We start from the raw sequence: 21,314 nt of genomic DNA, 5'->3' as shown, positions 1-21,314 counted from the left end.
GTACCTGATCACTGCACATAGGTCTATATGTACCTGATCACTGCACATAGGTCTATATGTACCTGATCACTGCACATTGTCTGTATGTACCTGATCGATGCACATGGTCTGTATGTACCTCATCACTGCACATAGGTCTGTATGTACCTGATCGATGCACATGGTCTGTATTTACCTGATCGATGCACATGGTCTGTACGTACCTGATCGATGCACATCGTCTGTATTTACCTGATCGATGCACATGGTCTGTACATACCTGATCGATGCACAAGGTCTGTATGTACCTGATCGATGCACATAGCTCTGTATGTACCTGATCACTGCACATAGGTCTGTATGTACCTGATCACTGCACATAGGTCTGTATGTACCTGATCACTGCACATAGGTCTGTATGTACCTGATCACTGCACATGGTCTGTATGTACCTGATCACTGCACATAGGTCTGTATGTACCTGATCACTGCACATGGTCTGTATGTACATGATCACTGCACATAGGTCTGTATGTACCTGATCACTGCACATAGGTTTGTATGTACCTGATCACTGCACATAGGTCTGTATGTACCTGATCACTACACATAGGTCTGTATGTACCTGATCACTGCACATAGGTTTGTATGTACCTGATCACTGCACATAGGTCTATATGTACCTGATCACTGCACATTGTCTGTATGTACCTGATCGATGCACATGGTCTGTATGTACCTGATCGATGCACATGTGTCTGTATGTACCTGATCGATGTACATGTGTCTGTATGTACCTGATCGATGCACATGGTCTGTACGTACCTGATCGATGCACATGGTCTGTATGTACCTGATAGATGCACATAGGTCTGTATGTACCTGATCGATGCACATAGGTCTGTATGTACCTGATCACTGCACATAGGTCTGTATGTACCTGATCGATGCACATGGTCTGTATTTACCTGATCAATGCACATGGTCTGTACGTACCTGATCGATGCACATGGTTTGTATTTACCTGATCGATGCACATGGTCTGTACATACCTGATCGATGCACAAGGTCTGTATGTACCTGATCGATGCACATGGTCTGTATGTACCTGATCGATGCACAAGGTCTGTATGTACCTGATCACTGCACATAGGTCTATATGTACCTGATCACTGCACATAGGTCTGTATGTACCTGATCACTGCACATATGTCTGTATGTACCTGATCACTGCACATAGGTCTGTATGTACCTGATCGATGCACATGTGTCTGTATGTACCTGATCACTGCACATAGGTCTTTATGTACCTGATCACTGCACATAGGTCTGTATGTACCTAATCACTGCACATAGGTCTGTATGTACCTGATCGATGTACATGGTCTGTATGTACCTGATCGATGCACATGGTCTGTATGTACCTGATCACTGCACATGGTCTGTATGTACCTGATCGATGCACATGGTCTGTATATACCTGATCGATGCACATGTGTCTGTATGTACCTGATCGATGCACATGGTACATGGTATCTGATCACTGCACATTGTCTGTATGTACCTGATCGATGTACATGGTCTGTATGTACCTGATCGATGCACATGGTCTGTATGTACATGATCGATGCACATAGGTCTGTATGTACCTGATCACTGCACATGGTCTGTATGTACCTGATCGATTCACATGGTCTGTATGTACCTGATCGATGCACATAGGTCTGTATGTACCTGATCACTGCACATGGTCTGTATGTACCTGATCGATATACATGGGTCTGTATGTACCTGATCACTGCACATAGGTCTATATGTACCTGATCGATGCACATGGTCTGTATGTACCTGATCGATGCACATAGGTCTGTATGTACCTGATCACTGCACATGGTCTGTATGTATCTGATCGATGCACATGTGTCTGTATGTACCTGATCGATGAACATGTATCTGTATGTACCTGATCGATGAACATGTATCTGTATGTACCTGATCGATGCACATGTGTCTCTGTATGTACCTGATCGATGCACATGGTCTGTATGTACCTGATCGATGCACATGTGTCTGTATGTACCTGATCACTGCACATGGTCTGTATGTACCTGATCGATGCACATGGTCTGTATGTACCTGATCACTGCACATCGGTCTGTATGTACCTGATCGATGAACATGGTCTGTATTTACCTGATCAATGCACATTGTCTGTACGTACCTGATCGATGCACATGGTCTGTATTTACCTGATTGATGCACATGGTCTGTACATACCTGATCGATGCACAAGGTCTGTATGTACCTGATCGATGCACATGGTCTGTATGTACCTGATCACTGCACATAGGTCTATATGTACTTGATCACTGCACATAGGTCTATATGTACCTGATCACTGCACATAGGTCTGTATGTACCTGATCACTGCACATAGGTCTGTATGTACCTGATCACTGCACATAGGTCTGTATGTACCTGATCGATGCACATGTGTCTGTATGTACCTGATCACTGCACATAGGTCTTTATGTACCTGATCACTGCACATAGGTCTGTATGTACCTAATCACTGCACATAGGTCTGTATGTACCTGATCGATGTACATGGTCTGTATGCACTTGATCGATGCACATGGTCTGTATGTACCTGATCACTGCACATGGTCTGTATGTACCTGATCGATGCACATGGTCTGTATATACCTGATCGATGCACATGTGTCTGTATGTACCTGATCGATGCACATGGTACATGGTATCTGATCACTGCACATGGTCTGTATGTACCTGATCAATGCACATGGTCTGTATGTACCTGATCGATGCACATAGGTCTCTATGTACCTGATCGATGCACATGGCCTGTATGTACCTGATCGATGCACATGGTCTGTATGTACCTGATCACTGCACATGGTCTGTATGTACCTGATCGATTCACATGGTCTGTATGTACCTGATCGATGCACATAGGTCTGTATGTACCTGATCACTGCACATGGTCTGTATGTACCTGATCGATGCACATAGGTCTGTATGTACCTGATCACTGCACATGGTCTGTATGTACCTGATCGATTCACATGGTCTGTATGTACCTGATCGATGCACATAGGTCTGTATGTACCTGATCACTGCACATAGGTCTGTATGTACCTGATCGATGCACATGTGTCTGTATGTACCTGATCACTGCACATAGGTCTTTATGTACCTGATCACTGCACATAGGTCTGTATGTACCTAATCACTGCACATAGGTCTGTATGTACCTGATCGATGTACATGGTCTGTATGTACTTGATCGATGCACATGGTCTGTATGTACCTGATCACTGCACATGGTCTGTATGTACCTGATCGATGCACATGGTCTGTATATACCTGATCGATGCACATGTGTCTGTATGTACCTGATCGATGCACATGGTACATGGTATCTGATCACTGCACATGGTCTGTATGTACCTGATTGATGCACATGGTCTGTATGTACCTGATCGATGCACATAGGTCTCTATGTACCTGATCGATGCACATGGTCTGTATGTACCTGATCGATGCACATGGTCTGTATGTACCTGATCTCTGCACATGGTCTGTATGTACCTGATTGATTCACATGGTCTGTATGTACCTGATCGATGCACATAGGTCTGTATGTACCTGATCACTGCACATGGTCTGTATGTACCTGATCGATTCACATGGTCTGTATGTACCTGATCGATGCACATAGGTCTGTATGTACCTGATCACTGCACATGGTCTGTATGTACCTGATCGATATACATGGGTCTGTATGTACCTGATCACTGCACATAGGTCTATATGTACCTGATCGATGCACATGGTCTGTATGTACCTGATCGATGCACATGGTCTGTATGTACCTGATCACTGCACATGGTCTGTATGTATCTGATCGATGCACATGTGTCTGTATGTACCTGATCGATGAACATGTATCTGTATGTACCTGATCGATGAACATGTATCTGTATGTACCTGATCGATGCACATGTGTCTCTGTATGTACCTGATCGATGCACATGGTCTGTATGTACCTGATCGATGCACATGTGTCTGTATGTACCTGATCACTGCACATGGTCTGTATGTACCTGATCGATGCACATGGTCTGTATGTACCTGATCACTGCACATAGGTCTGTATGTACCTGATCGATGAACATGTATCTGTATGTACCTGATCGATGAACATGTATCTGTATGTACCTGATCGATGCACATGTGTCTGTATGTACCTGATCTATGCACATAGGTCTGTATGTACCTGATCGATGCACATGTGTCTGTATGTACCTGATCACTGCACATGGTCTCTATGTACCTCATCGATGCACATGTGTCTGTATGTACCTGATCGATGCACATGGTCTGTATGTACCTGATTGATGCACAAGGTCTGTATGTACCTCATCGATGCACATAGGTCTGTATGTACCTCATCGATGCACATAGGTCTGTATGTACCTGATCGATGCACATGATCTGTAAGTACCTGATCGATGCACATGGTCTGTATGTACCTGATCGATGCACATGGTCTGTATGTACCTGATCGATGCACATGATCTGTATGTACCTGATCACTGCACATAGGTCTGTATGTACCTGATCGATGCACATGGTCTGTATGTAACTGATCGATGCACATGGTCTGTATGTACCTGATCGATGCACATAGGTCTCTATATACCTGATCGATGCACATGGTCTGTATGTACCTGATCGATGCACATAGGTCTGTATGTACCTGATCAATGCACATGTGTCTGTTGTACCTGATCGATGCACATAGGTCTGTATGTACCTGATCGATGAACATGTGTCTGTTGTACCTGATTGATGCACATAGGTCTGTATGTACCTGATCGTACACTAATGCAACATATGTGTCTGTCTTTACATGAATGCTGCATATGTCTCTGCATGCACAATGGTGCTGCACATGGGTACACTATATTGGAAGTTGTGGTATAAAATGAAGATTATTTTTATGGAGGTTACAGCACCTCAAGCTTCATATTGTGAGCACACAGTCGAGTTCAATAGACATGTTGAGTAGACTTTTAACAGGAAAAAGTATGGACACCCAATGTAAAGTTTCTTGTTTTTAATATATTTTGACAAATAAATATTTAAGGTCTCATTCATCAAGACTGGCATTGTTAAAGCACCACTCCAGCATTTATTTTATTGCACCACTGGAGTGGTTCAAATGTAATTAGCAATTACCCAACCCGTGTCTCATACTCACCTTCCGCCTTCATCCGTTTCCAGTGCCGCTCCCGTCGGTCTCCAGCAAAGTGACTTGACGGCAGCGCCAGTGTTTCATGGAGAGCACCATAGGTCACTTTTCAATATAAGTCTATGAGAGCCTCGTTCTGGCCTCATTCTGGAGCTCATAGACTTGTATTGAGAGAGTGTGACGTACCTTATATCTTCCAGCCAGTCAGAAGTTACGAGCACAAGATGGCGCCGTGGGACCGGAGCAGCGTCAAGAAAAGGAGAATATGCCGGAGGGTGAGTATAAGAATGGGGGCAGGGGGCTTACATTTAAAGCGTCACTTCAGCACTGAAAAAAAAATCTGCTGGAGTGGTGCTTTAACACTGGTCTGGATGAGGAGATGGACTGGAGTCAGGCATAAGCCTCTTCATGAATCAGGAGCATTGGACAAGTGCAATGGACACTTCTGTGTGTGCCTCACCACAAATCCTACTCCAGTCCCTACTGGAGTAAGATTTGTGGAATAGCGAATGCCACCATAAATTTGATGAGCAGTGGTCGCCACGCCCTGCCCTGCCCTAGCTCTGCCCAATTTGTCGGAGCTGGGTGAAAATGGCATGAGTACATGAACATTTTGTGACTTTTCAAAACTTTTACACCAGAATACTAGTGTAAAAGCTTTGCTAAATTGGGCTCATTATCTTTAATCAAGCAGTATATAGAGATAAGAGTGATGTACGTGGACAAAAAAAGGGATTTAAAAGATTTCTCTAAGAGCTCAAGACTTTTTTTTTATAGAACGTACAGCAGGGGCAGGCATAGAATTGGTGCATCCTGTGCAGCCCCCAGGAAGCCCAAGAGGTAAGGGGACAACTTCCACCTCCAAAGCAGCACATGAAGGGGTGTATTATGTTGAACAAATGCCCTGCAAATGGTCCACATATTGTTCTTGCACAGGGACCGCCTCTGGCTTACAGGTAGATCTCGCCATGACTGATGTCAAGGGGCAAGGGTCTACCATTAGAAAGAGGCTGCACAAATTAGATCTACATGGAAAGTGTGCCAGGAGGAAACCTTTCCTGCCTAAGGACAGGTGCTTAAGGACAGGGGGAAAGTACCAATGTGCTTTTGACACACAAGCCAAATATAGAATTATGTGATGTAACCACTGTCCCAAATGACAAGCTTGCTGAAAACCAAATGTGAAGCACGGTGGTAAAAATGTAAGGCTCTGGGGCAGGGGGTATATGAGATAAGGCAATGCAGGAGTTTGAAGCTTTGCTGAGAATGGACATTGTAACATGACAATGATCCAAAGTACACCAGGAAATCCACCAAAGAAAGGCTAAAAAATAACTAATAGCGGATTCTGGAATGGTTATTCAATGCCTACGTCTGAACTACACGGAAATGCTGAAGATGGGAGGGAGGGGATAAAAAAAGGGGTATGCATACACGAAATCCTTCAGACACATCCATGCAAGGCTGCAACTAGTGGACAGCGAGGGTACGTTCACATCATCACATAACACATCATTCAGAGTTTCATCCAGAAAAGTGGGATGATTTTTTTTCTCACTTGTCATTAATCATTTACAGTTTCCTATGTTACAGAATTGCAATGTATCTGGACAAATCAGATGTTAAACTATGGCTCCATATGGCATCCGATTTTTTTCTCACACCCATAGACTAATGGGTGAGTCTCATCTGATTTTTGGAGGAAAATTGTATATGCTGCAATTTTTTTTCCCATGTAGATCCAGTCAGTGAAAAAAATTGTTCAACTGCACTGCCCCATTGAATATCATTGGCAGATCCGTTTTTTTGATGGATAGCACTCAGAACATACTTTCATGGTCTCGAGCCCTTAGACATATTCCAGCCAGAATGCATTGACATGCTCTTTTATTTTTTTTTGCTATATGAAATAGTGTAGGAGACTATGTTATTTTATATAGGGAGATCCAGTAAAAAACTATTTATATTTTTCCATAATGGGATGCTATGCCACAGTATGATTATACATAGATACAGTATACACCTTCTTTTATAGGTGTATCTCCAGAAATTATCCTAAACTAAAAAGAAGACTCTAACACAGTGTGCACTGAGCCTTATAAGAAACACTTTTTGGGGATAGTTATTGCCATAGTGGGCAATGTCATATATTGGAGTATTTCATTAGATTACTTTGTCTTCAAAAGCAAATGGAATATCTTTTTTATTTATTTTTATAGATTATTACAAAGTCAGTTCTGCTTAAATAAAGATCAAATATTGATATATCCAATAATAATAATAAATCCATTCCACCAGGTGTCCTTACTTTTCCACACGGCTGTATGCTGCTGTAGCAGTTGAACAGCAGTCAGTGCCAATCTCAATTACCTATACAGAATATTTCTAGGAGCAAAAATCCTCTTCTCCATTGACTGTCCCTCTGATCCACTGCGATTTTGAAGCGATTCTGGCATGTGTATAATATAATGTATAATATTCCAGCCTCTGATGAAGTTGTGCAGTTTTTTCTCTCCGATTTCCTGTAAATGTAATAAAATCCATTTACAGTGATGCAGGAAATATCTTAACTCCACCAAAACAATAATGGCTGCCTGTCATTTTTTCTGCTCAGCAGCTTGCAGTGAAATAGCAGGATCCACTTGAAGGTGATGCCATTTGTACTCAGATAAAACTTTTCCGCTTACATGGGTTTTTATAAGCAAACAAGCAGGCAATTTTCGCAGTGCAATGCTCCAGCAGGTCCAGCAAAGAGGCCTAATCTGCTGCATGCAGGAACAGACAGGCAGCATTGAGGTGACAGTGACAATAAGAAGTCTCTATTACCAGCACCAGGGCCGTGGATTGGGTTAATCCTGCCTATGAAGATTGCACTCACACTATATACAGCAGGTACATGCTTCTATACAGTGATTACTGCTAATGATGATAAATCTACCATTAACCAGATGAGTGATTCACCTATTAATCTTCCTAAATAATTGGCTGGTTGGGAGATATAATCTGTGAAAGGGTCAAATGTACAAAGTGATAATAAAAGCAGACATGTCTTAATAAGACGTACAGATTATTTGATTCCTTCTCCATGAAGAATGACAGAAATTCAGTGTTTGTCATACAAGTGACAAATGTTCATTAAAGGAGCCTTGCTGGTGCTACTGTATAGCCACTTTGTGAACTGAGCACTGTGTAAGAGGGTGAGTTGATGCCATGCTGGCTGGCAGTGTGTGGTCTATTGTGGAGAATGTGCTTTTTTGGCTGAACACACAGACCCCCCTCCCTCCTTTCCCATCCCCCCAGCAGCACTGCACCTGCACTGGATAACCCAGCTCCTGGCATTTTCCAGAACAGACTGTTCAAGTAGAAGACATCTCTGACAGGACTCAATTCTTCCTTCTTTGCAGCGATCCCATCCATTGACAATTGCACAGATCCCACAGTGACACATATTTGGGGATCAGCCCTATACTTATTATGGCTGCATTATTCAGGAATTGAGAATGTATGGGAGATTATTAACTACTACTGCTGGAGTCGGAATGTATCAAAGTAAAAAAGTCCCCAAAATAGAGTGTACAGGGTGTATAATGGGGAGGGGCACAGGTAGGCAACAGCACTGCACCCCAAATAAGCGAAGATATATGTAGAAGGCAAGGAGGTATGCATTACCAACCAACCAATGTGCTTAGAATATCTTACAGTTCATAGATTAGACAGATTCATGATAGATAGATAGATAGATAGATAGATAGATAGATAGATAGATAGATAGATAGATAGATAGATAGTGGATAGATAGATGGATAGATGGATAGATGGATGGATAGATGGATAGATGGATAGATGGATAGATAGTGGATAGATAGATAGATAGATAGATAGATAGATAGATAGATGCATTAATACCGTGCAGGTGGATAAGTATATATTTATAGATATAGGTACATATTTGTAGGAAAGTGTGGACTATATATACAGAGAACTAGATAATCATGGAAAAAAATCTATCTACATAGATAGATAACAGAAATACAATATACAGATTGATGATTTTTTTTATTACATACTTTGTTGGAATGCATTACATTTTAATGGAGATATGTAACAATGTGATTTTATAACAATGTAATTATGTCCTTTCTATCTATTTGTTTATAGTAAATTTTAGCAGAGACGACAACACCTAATCGCTCTCCATATTGTTCCTTGTCTAGTCACTGCATAGATCAGTAATAACAATGAATGATAGGTTATTACAGCTTCGCTCAGCCATGGTCCCTATCTTCCTATGCAATGTGGGATCAGGTTATGTCCATCCATAATGACTATTTAGTGCGCTTAGGAATGTACATAGGAAACCTAATAAGATGTCAGCCTGTGCCCGGAGCAGCGGCTATTGGGGCCAAATGAGCCGCAACTTACAGTGCTGAGACCACCAGAATGTCCACAAATGTGATTCCTGCTCCCTGGTACCAATATCTCACCACCAGATATAGATAGGAAATCCATATGGTTTCACCTGCTCTTAATTCGTTGGCGAGAATACAATAGCGACATCTCTGCCTGCGTTATAGCGAATTAAAGTAAGTTACAATTAGTTTGAGTGCAGAGTTTACACTTCTGGTGATGTGACCACTCTCTACTCAGTCCCCCACCAGATAGAAGACTGAGCTGGTAAGTCAAGCTGTAAATTATATATATATATATATATATATATATATATATATATATATATATATATATCCATCCATCTGCGCTTATAACCATAGCGCTTATGGATACAAAGAAATCAGCGTCCAAAACACAATTTAATATTAGTTATTACTTGGGAAGGGGCATTTTTTTCTACTTTACCGTTTAAAAGGTGGCTCCAGACTAAGCAGCCCATTCTGCTGAAGTAATCTGGCAGCAAATAAACCAAATAAGCATATATATATATATATATATATATATATATATATATATATATATATATATATATATATATATATATATATATATATATATATATATATATATATGCTTATATATCTAGATAGATAGGTGGAGCCTATTGGAACATTAGGGTAATTAATAATTATATATATATATACATATATATGTATATATATAAATATATATATAAAATAAACATAGAAACATAGTGTGAGAGACAGATCGCAGCATTTCCATTTCTGGCATGCTATACTTTCTCCACTAATTCTACCCAAAAGCTGGCATGGTGACGTCATGGGGTTGATTAGCATAAAGCAGGGGGATCAGCAGTCTGTCTGCTGCAGAATGATAAGAGTCTCCCGAGAAATTCGCTCATTCCTATAATACATTCATTATTTCTCTGTCTTCTACAATTCTGCAATTTGTAGGAGCTTTAAGGAAAAAAAAAAGTCATCATTGCAGAAGAACACAGGATCAAACCTAGAACAGTGTCCCAGACTACAAGGGCGCATATGAACTGCGAATATTACAGGAAATTAGGAGAAATGTCGCAATTTATGCCCTTAAAGAGCCAAATACCTGTGTAATTCCCCAAGATCACAGGGTTTTAACTGGGTATAAATTGTCGGCATACGGCTGTGATTTGAAAAACTCACATTATTATTAACCAGATAGAAAGGCCATAAAAAATCCGTACATAACAAATATTATAATAAATCCACATGCTGCCCTTAAGTTGCTAAAGGAAAAAAATATATATTCATGTGTATATATGTTAAATATATATATTTTTTCATCCAATTTGCCTTATAAATTTCTATAGGTTATAAGTTAAACCAGTGATGTCTGGGCTTCCTATATAGATGGTGCTACTGTGCTGAGAATTTGGGGATTTGGATTGGCTCAAGCAAACATTAGTCAAGTAAATATAAATATATATATATATATATATTTATATATTTTTTTTTTAAATTGGATACATGCAAACTGATAATGCACCAGGATAGACTGTCCATTACCACTTGCCCTTTCCTTTTTTTGCACCAGTTTGCATTAGAGTGTAGTCATTTAATGATCATTTTTATACACATGATATGAAATATTCTCGGCCACTTTCGCAGAAATTTATTTTTTCAGAGATATATAACGTAGTCACAATAGCTTTTGGCTCTAAAGGGTTTTTTTTTACAACAAAAATAATTCTTTGTTGGATTTTCTTACCATATATATGCGATAAATTATATGGAATAAAAGCTAATGCAGTTTCTATGTAAGTTTTTTTCTTCAGAGGATTTCAGATCCAGTTTTTTTTTTTAATTAAAAGCTGATGCTACCTATCATTTAGATCAGCTTTACAAACAAATAAAAAAAACGCAAAAAAGTATAAGCTAAAACAAATATCCCCACAATAGGCTAAGCCTCCATACAGGGATGAGACCCCATGCCCATTTTGCAGTATGTGGTTTTTTTTAACAGATTTAATTTAATAGTAATGTTAACTAAATAAATGAATAGGATTTTTTACTATAAAAACAAGCCCTTAAAAATAGGCAGGCCATGACACCCTTATGTGTTTAGATTTAGGGCTACATGGCGACTTTGGTGGGCGATCAAGAACATTTGTGCAACTTATTTGTAACTTGCTGTAATGCGACTACTTTAGAGTTTTTATATGGTTGTAAAAAAAAACTAAATTGCAAACAGGATACATGCAAGTCGCAGGCTGCAATTGACTGGTGTCAATAAGGCAAAGTTGCAGATGACCTGCGACAGAAAATCCAAATTGACCCTATTGATCATTAGATACGATGTCTCAATGCAACACTGCGATCTTCAGGACGCACAACACATGTCGCTGTGTAGCCCTAATGTGTCGACATTTTTGGACTAACTGATGCACTGAGCAAGAAATGCCTAAGTTGGCCTCTCAACATCCCAGTAACTTCAATGCAATGTTCTAGAAAGCAATGAAAAAAGAGTTGTTTTTCTTTATTTGTTTTGTGTTTTTTTTTTTAATAGAGACCTGTTCTTTTCTCATATAGAGATAAAGACTATACAGAGAAAAAGATTATGTACTACTAATAATAATAATAATTCGACCCATGAAAAAGGATTATTCACACAAGGAATGTCTCCATAAAAAAATATTCTTTATGAATGACATCATTTCTATGGAATGCAAATCCATATTAGTTGAGTCAGTTTAGTTGGGACCTCTTTAGTGGATTTCTTTACTTTTACTCACAGGGGTTTTTTCCTACTGATCTTTTATTTGCATTTTATATAACCAATGATTGCATATCTAAAGTATTTTTTGACATTTCATACACTATTCCATCTTTAAGATAAATTTGTTTTTCCTTCAGTGACACTGAAGCCAATGGAGAACATAATGTACAAAATGATGCAAAAAAATCACTTGTGCAATTAATTCTGGATATGATAACATGCTAGCAATGCGACTTTTCTAAACATGCGACAAAAAGAGCTTAGGGCAAGTCATACTTTGCATCTTCTTCTTATTGTACAACTGATCTAAACTGAAACATTATCTCGTTGCTCCCTTCAATTTCATGAATTGATTTAATCTGATGCCCCTTTTGCATCCCATAGAAATGAACAGAATTTGTCCTGTACTTTTTTAAATATCTAAAACATGGATACAAATTTCAATAAAAAAATAACTGAACATTTATAGAATTTTCTGCATCAGTTTGGTTAAAAAAAAAAATAAAAAGAAAAAAAAACAGATCTTTTACTCTTTTGCACAACTCATACGAACTAAACTGTCGCAAAATGATAGTACTTTGCGGTAGCAGTTCAATCCCTATAAGAAAAAAAAAAGAATCCAGGCAGTTTGCATCCAGTAGAAATGAATGGAATACGTAAAAAACCCTTCCTACATTTTGTGACAAAAGAAGGCATAGAACACTAGTGGGAGCCCAGCTTTTCACAAATCCCAGTAGTTGTCTGCACAACCCAAGTGTGGGAAACTGAAAGCAATGAGTGGGGCTTGTGACGTCACTGGCCCCAAGTCTAGATGCTTTTAGAATCAGAGTTTGCACTTATCTCCACCACCAGATAAAATCTTAGGAGTATGTAATAAGGAAAACATTAGATCTGGTGTTAAAATCAATTACATTTCCACTTTGTGGTGTGGCTATAACCAAAACTTTGCTTTTTCAATAGACTCCTAAACACTTCTCCCTACATCTAATTGATTCTTTCCAATACAATTGCTAATAAGCTGTACAATTGTCATTGGATTCTATACAAATGTTAATAACCCAGCATGACATTTCAATAAAAACACAGTGATTTTGTGTAGGGTTTGTCTGGTACACACATATACATAAATGCATGTAAGCTCACTAGAAACACTCAGGGCAGTGCAGAATGCAGAGCTGTTTATGTACTCTCAGCCCTTACAAAGAGCAAAAGGACACCACAAACACCCCTATTGTAGTCCTACAAGAATGGAGGTTTTCCCATCTCAAAAGCTCCAATATTTTGTCAAAACTAAACTCATTTACATTGCAAAATGGGAAATAGAAAGTGATCATAGTCCAGGGTGCTGACAGCTGCTTGAAGTTTAGGGCAATGATTTCAGGTTAAGAAAAAAAAATAACAATAATAAATCAGTTTGATCACCTTCCCCTATGTGCAACCCCACATCAGGGCTTATTCACAGCTTCAGTATTTGGTCAGTATTTTTCATTACTGTTTATATGCCAAAACCAGGATTGGAACATACAGAGAAAAGCTGTAATTGAAAGATTGACACCTGTTCTGTGTTTTGGTGACATTCCTGGTTTTGGTATACAAATACTGATGAAATACTGATCGAAAATACTAATGAAATACGGATCAAAAACACTGATGTGTGAATAATGCCTTATAGCCAGGGCACATAGCACTTGGTCAGTTACGTCTTAAGTGGGGAAACTAGATTTATTCTAAAGCTGAACAAATGTCTATTAATTTAAGGAGTTCTAATGTTTTATCTATCTATGATTTTTTTCGTAACTTTTAACCCTGGCATCCCCTTCTCTGCAGTCAGCTCCATAGCTCTACATTACAACCTATTTTGTCTATGAAATCTCCCCAGATCTCCAGAGAGCCCCGACCACTGTCTATAGCTGTGCAGGAACAAGCGGGATAAATAATTAATTGAACTGGTGGCCTCTGACCCCCTGAAAGTCCAGTAGGGACGCGTTTGTAGTAATAAAGCCTCCGAGTGAGCCCTTGTCAAATATTCATTTAGCAGTTAATGTGAGCTGCGGTCCCCAGAGACTGGCTGCATGAACAGTGAGGCTGCCTTGCCAAGGATGCCTGCTAATCTACTGCCCTGTTCTACAAACTACTTTACCAGGCTGTTTAATACAATCACATGGGAAACTTTAATCTCATCAGTCAAGTCATCGAAACACTCTGGAAAGCCGAAGAGACATTACCCTAAAGCAAAGATATGAGACCAGGGAGACATTTATCCTAGGCATATTGTTATTGGCGATATTCATTGCTAACTGTGGAGACTTTAATATATAGAAGACTGAACAGACATACAGACTGTTCACAAAGAGAGAATGAATGAAGCAGGTGTGAAGGCTAAAGAGACATTAATATTCTACTGGGTTTTAAATCAGCAAATCTTATCTATTTCATTGTTTGTTTTTGCAAGAAAGTGGCTTTCATCTACGAGAAATTACTCAAAAATACAGTAGATCTTAGTGCAAGATTATTTATTCCAAATTAGGAAACTGATCGAAAGTCAATAAACAGAAGAGAGGACGTAACTACAAGGACTTAGAAAGAGATTTCCCTAATAGCCAAGGATGCACTAATATAAGATGCATGAGAGTGTAGGACGTAGGGCTGGAGAGACCTTAACCTAACCTAGGAGAAATGGCTTTTAACCAGGTATGAAGACCAGAAACAATTCTCTAAGAGACAGTAAATAAAGTATATAAGGCTAGATGCTATAATGCCAGAAACTATTAACCTAGGAGACATTTTTTTAGACAAAATATGAAGACTAGAAACAGTTATCCAACAGGCAACTGTGCAAAATCAGAGACAATTCTCATATATTAATTCAGGTGTCTGACTGAGACACAAAAGATACCATATTAAACCACCGACATTAGGACTTTACAAGGGACATCACCAAATAAATGAGTAGAGGAATATTACTATGACCTAGCAGACATTAAACTAAAATATGTAGAACTAAGGAGACATTCGTTCAGGAAACATTATTGTAGACCAGATATAAAAAATCAGAAAGGTAACACTCAACCTTGGGGACATTAACCAAATATGTAAGATACTCATGTAAGAAAACATTACTCTAAGGCTAAACACATTACTCTGATTTAGGAGACATGATTCTAACTCAAATATAAACGAAGAGAGAGACATTACTCTGATCTACACTTACACCAAATCATATTACACCATCTATATTATTCCAAACCAAGTATTTATGGCTAGACAGACATTACTCTCATTTAAGGGACATTACTTTGATTTAGAAGATATAACTGTATAGTAACCTAGTAAGACATCAATCTAAATACGGCAGAGAGATAACTGTAAAAAAAAACCTGCTGCTGACAATCAGAAACAGAAATAAAGGGAACGAATGCGATCTACATATTCATGGTTCATATATTTCTATAATTCTATCATCATTTTAACAATATGAACAGGATTCTGGAAGCCTTTACGCCTGCGAGATAGAGGGCCCATTACAAGATCTCAATAGGTGATCAACATATATAATCATATAAGATCAATAATGTCCGAACTCTCTTATTATACAAAAGTTGCATATCGCATTCACATGAAAACAAAAACTGTCTGAAGTGAACATATCATTTATATATATGCATATATATATATATATATATATATATATATACACACACACATATACATATATTATATATACATGCATATATATATACTAATGCCTGTCTCTATCTCTATATATATAAAGCAGTGAGACATTAGCGCTATACTATGTATACAGTAGAAAGACATTAGTACTATACTATTTCTTTATATATATATATACATATATATATATATATATATATATATATAGTAAGACATTAGCACCATACCGCTATACTATTTATTCATATGTATAACTATAAAGTAGTAAGACATTAGTACTGTACTATTTCTTATATAAAACATTAGCACTGTACCACTAGACTATTTATTCATATATATAACTATAAAGTAGTAAGATATTGGTACTGTACTATTTCTTAATAGTCTGCAGTGGTCACATTTCCAAAAAAGACCCCCGGGCTATAAAATGTATGCGCCATTCTGCAATGTCGAGACTAATAAGAACTTCCAGTAATGAGGCAATTAACGAATATTTAGACAGATTTACAATCAAAAAGACTTAGGAAATATTAGAAATCTTACAGATATCCTAATATGCGGCTGGGGCCTTGATGTTACCCTTATTTTAAAATTTCCCAGCGTAAATAAATCATTCATTCTGAAGTACAGCAGTCTCATCTAAAGGTGAATTCATTGCTAATGATTCAATAAAGCGACCTCCCTCCCTGCGACGTATTGATGCGCATTAACCGTGCAAAAGTTCACAAAACCAGTTTAACCCCTTCCCTCCTAAAAAGCAGAATTTGCACGACCATCACCATCCATAAAAGGGTTCTGACATCTCAAGCAGCTTTAATATATCGATTATTTTCTAACCCTTTCTGTCTGGGAGGAAGCCCATAATCAATACTGTACATAGAAATCGCTGGCGCTGTACACACATCACATAACTGCGGCATTAAGTAGAACTCTACCTCATTAAAGCTGGAGGGTCTCTTCTGTATAGTGTGGCCCAGGAAAAGCTTCTTTTTTTAGGCTTGTTAGTAGCTGGAGATAATATCCAGTGTTGGAGCCCGCTGGCAATTTATAGAGACAGGATTAAAACAGATGTAATAGGCGCAATTTGTTTGCAATACAGAGAAGTTTTGTAGGAGCTGAAGCTGACGGATGGATTACAGTGATCCACTTTATCACCAAATGTCAAAGCAACATTTACCTTGTGTGGAGATAGATGTCCCATTATTCTGGCTCCCTGTCATCCCCACTGATCAGAGCTAAGACATTCACATTCATGAAACACTAAGAATTAAGGATTAGACCGTCACCATGCAGCTACTCTGTCACCAGTTAATGCTGCATTCACCTGGTCAATATTAAAAGATACAAAAGAAATCAAAGACTCATCATTATTTCAGATTCCATATTTCAAAAATTTATTTATCTCAAACTGCAGAATGGAGTAAAAACTTAAATTGGAAATGTCGCTGTTATAAGGGTGGGATTAGTTCATATATTTATATATATACAAGGACTGGGCTAACTTAGCCGAGTCTGGTTTTTGTTTTTTCTTTCTTTTTTTTTTTAAAATACATCTACTGAAAATGAGAGCCAAAAAACCCTTAAAATATCAACACAATAAATTTACAGAAATATTACAAACCATAAGAAAATATGTCAAACACAGTAGTTTCGTGGTGCAGGGTGAAGACTTGGAGAAGAGCCTGCTATAAATTAACAAGTCAATGAGTAGAAAAAAAAGAAAAGAATCTTCCACTTTTGTTGTGCCCATTATCAAGTGGTCATGTCAGGTCCTGGGTTTCTTTTTTTATACAATTTATCTAAACGAATAAAATGTCCAGATTTGTAAAAGAAAAAAAAAATGTGTTCCCCTTCTGCAGCTCATGCCAAGCTGCATTGACCTACAAGTGTAAAAAGATTGGCAAAGTCGCAGCTTATAAACAGTGGGCATCGGGGTGCCACCTTTATCTGATAAATACTGTACAAAAAGTCCTGGCGAATAATAAAACATTTCATCACTAGCTCTAAATATTATTGGGATTTTTTTTTTCTGCCAACTCTCTGACCAGTTCCTACCTAAACTTTGTGTAATCTCCTTTTCTCTGGTTCTTTACAAGTTCTTTTTTTTAACCCCCACCCCACCCCCACCCCCCCATTTTTTTGTCCTCTGTACAAAAATAGTCCAAAAAAAAGTCCAAACTCTACTAATAAAAGTTTCTGCTTAGTCCTCACATGTGTGATAGGGGCAGCGTGCCATTGATGGCTGTGCCCGGTACTGATGCGCTCTGGTAGTGCTGGGACATGTGCAGTCTGCTTTGGGCAGATGGCTCTGGCACCTCTGCCCCAGGTAGATACATGCTGATCATGTCCCGGAGGTCACCTGCCTGGCATGGAGCCCGCGAGTGGGAAGAAGACGTGACTACTGGCGGGCTGGAGCTGGACTCCGACTTTACCACGGAGCCCATGGAGCCCAGGGTCATCCCGGGGGCCCCTTGCTGGGAGTAGGACATGCTGTAGGTGGGGGAGCCGTTCATGTAGGACTGGGAGCTGGTCATGGAGTTGTACTGGAGGGCGCTGACGTCGTAGCGGTGCATGGGCTGCATCTGAGCCGCATTGTGTGCACTGAGGCCAGGGTGCTGCGGGTAGCCCAGCTGCTCTTGCATCATGCCATAGCCGCCGTTGGTCCATCCGTTCATGTGGGCATAGCTGTCCATCCTCTGGTTGACCCCAGCGCCCAGGCTGGCCCCTACCCCGACCCCGGAGCTCATGCTGTTGCCCCCAGGAGCCAGCAGGCCCCCGGGCAGGGTGTACTTATCCTTCTTCATCAGGGTTTTGGTTTTCCTCCGGGGCCGGTACTTGTAGTCGGGGTGCTCCTTCATGTGCAGGGCTCGCAGCCTCTTGGCCTCGTCGATGAAGGGTCTCTTCTCCGCCTCGGACAGCAGCTTCCACTCGGCCCCCAGCCTCTTGCTGATCTCAGAGTTGTGCATCTTGGGGTTCTCCTGCGCCATCTTCCGCCGCTGCCCCCTGGACCACACCATAAAGGCGTTCATGGGTCTCTTCACCCGGTCCGGGCTGTTCTTCTGGTTGTTGGCCGCAGAGTTGGAGTTGCCGGTGCCCCCTGAAGTCTGCTGGGGGGCGGGGGGCTTGAGCTCGGTCTCCATCATGTTGTACATTCACGCGGCTTGGTGGGTGCCCTCTGTAGCCAGGAAGCAGAGTGTGTGCCAGGTGGCCGCTGCTGGGAGTAGTAGTAGTGGTGGTGGTAGTGCTGGTGCCTCCTGCTCTCACTGAACCAGGAAAGTAGTTTTCATCCTGCGCCTTTGACAAGTGCTGCTACTTTTTTGAAACAAGTTAATAGACAAGCGTCCATGTGACGGGGCTGTCAGGAATAAATGGCTTCCGGGCAGCCAATCACAGCGCGCCTACCTCTCTGGATTTGCATGAAAGAGGCGTGGTTATCAGCGGCCGACAGACTGCGTGCACTGGGAGGGGGCAGAGCCGTGCAGCCTATTACACGGGCGGACACGCCCTCCCAGCCACGCCCCCTCCTGTCTCCCAGCAGCAGCAACAGGTCACACACTCCTGTGGGAGAGGAAGTGGGGGGGACACAGAGCTGCTCCGAACTTCTGCCCACAGGAGCCCACTCCATGTATCCGTCCACACAGCACCGAGACCCGGCGAGAGCTGCTGCCGGGACAGAGGCAGGGCTGTGGGGCCTCCACATGCTCTCAGGCCTGCCCTCCCCCAATGTCCCCAGCAGCCCACCACACACTATACAGAAAGACAAAAAGCCCCTCTCCATAGCAACAGAATCATGCTTAACTCTGCTAAGAAAACACCAGTGGGGCTGAGTAACGAAAAATCCCAATTCTAGAAGTCTAATCCACAGCAGGCAAGGCCAGAGCTGTGCGGCTTCCCATAGGGAGGGGGCTGGGGGGCAAGGGGGCTTCCACAACCTGCAGCAAGGCCTGGGGGAGACAGGAATGGCAGGAGCTGACATTGTCATGGGCTGCGGCAGGAGAAATGGCCTCACACATCATGGTGCTGGTCTGTGTGCCTGAAGCTATACAGACAGAAAAACCTGGGAGCAGTGCTCCCACCCAAATACTGACTGCTCACAGGGCGCAAGAGCCACCCTATAGGAGCGCCTGCTGCCCCACTAATGGCGGCTCTATACCATAGTGCTATTTATTCCTCAACAATATAGATATTGTCCCAGTGCAAGCACCTTGTCCTATTAGATGCTGTGTTATAATCTATTTATGTGTGTGTATATATATATATATATATATATATATATATGTTACAACACATTATCTAATATATCATGTCTAAGTAGAAACAATTGGTATATTTTTCTTTTGTTGGAGCATTAGAATATTTATATTTATCCATCCTCCCACATCCATGTATTTCTATATGTCATAGCTATCTATCTGTTATCTATCGATTCAGCTATTTATGTATCTATTAAGAGATGCATAGACAGATAGACTTGCTGAGGTTCCCCCAATACTCCACAGTGAGGGACACTCACTTCATGAGACTGTCCGATCTCCTCCCAGATTTCACATCCATGGAGGAGGAAGAGAAACTGCCTATACTACTGGGGGGAGAGGAAAGTGCAGCGGCCATAGCAGCGCAATATGTCAGTGCCTGCCACAGACTAAGAGGAGCCTGATATGTCATGGACCCAGAAATCCCACCCTGGATGTGTCCCTTTCCCCATCCCCCCATTATTACCACTTGCTTTGGCAATGCTAACATGTACTTAGTCCGGCCAATAAAGCCGATTTGATTTGATTGATAAGTGGATATATGGACAGATAGCTATGGCATAGAGAAATAAATGGATGTGGGAGGATGGATAGATAAATGAATACACACACATCTATATATCTATCTCTAAAATCTATAATAATAATAATTTATATTTCTATAGTGCTAACACATTCTGCAGCACTTTATAATTCAAAGATATTGATCATCTTCTAATATCTATCAATTCTCTATCTGTATAAATCTATCTCTATGATAATAATTTGCATTTCTATAGTACCAACATATTCCACTTTATAATTTAAAGCTATCTATCTTGAATATCTATCTATCTTTGCATGGTTGCCATTTCTTTCTTTCCTTCTTAACTTTCTATCTATCTTTGTACTGTTGTAATTTCTTTCTTTTTCTTTCTTAACAATCTATCTATAATAATAATCTATTTATTTATATAGCGCCAACATAT

At 40.3% G+C, this 21,314-nt stretch overlaps 1 protein-coding gene across 19 annotated transcripts in view; it reads right to left on the bottom strand.

The window, feature by feature from the left end:
* The window catches only part of SOX2 (SRY-box transcription factor 2), a 1,587,917-nt gene that overhangs the window by 17,282 nt on the left and 1,549,321 nt on the right, over positions 1-21,314 (bottom strand). For 15 of the 19 annotated variants that reach the window (XR_012318398.1, XR_012318399.1, XR_012318390.1 and 12 more), the window contains one exon: positions 7,566-7,779. The exons of 1 other annotated variant lie outside the window; for it this stretch is intronic. Coding sequence is in view for 2 of the 18 variants with exons in the window: in XM_073674978.1 (XP_073531079.1) it covers positions 18,301-19,245 (945 nt within the window). In the remaining 16 variants the exon portion in view is untranslated. 3 more of the 19 variants (XM_073674978.1, XR_012318400.1, XM_073674977.1) reach the window with 3 other exon arrangements.

Source organism: Phyllobates terribilis, unplaced genomic scaffold (assembly GCF_046119375.1).
Source record: "Phyllobates terribilis strain yellow unplaced genomic scaffold, ASM4611937v1 Scaffold_3__8_contigs__length_932513732, whole genome shotgun sequence".
Classification (NCBI taxonomy): domain Eukaryota; kingdom Metazoa; phylum Chordata; class Amphibia; order Anura; family Dendrobatidae; genus Phyllobates; species Phyllobates terribilis.
The sequence above is the reverse complement of the archived record's forward strand: the minus strand, read 5'-3'. Positions and strand labels throughout refer to the sequence as shown.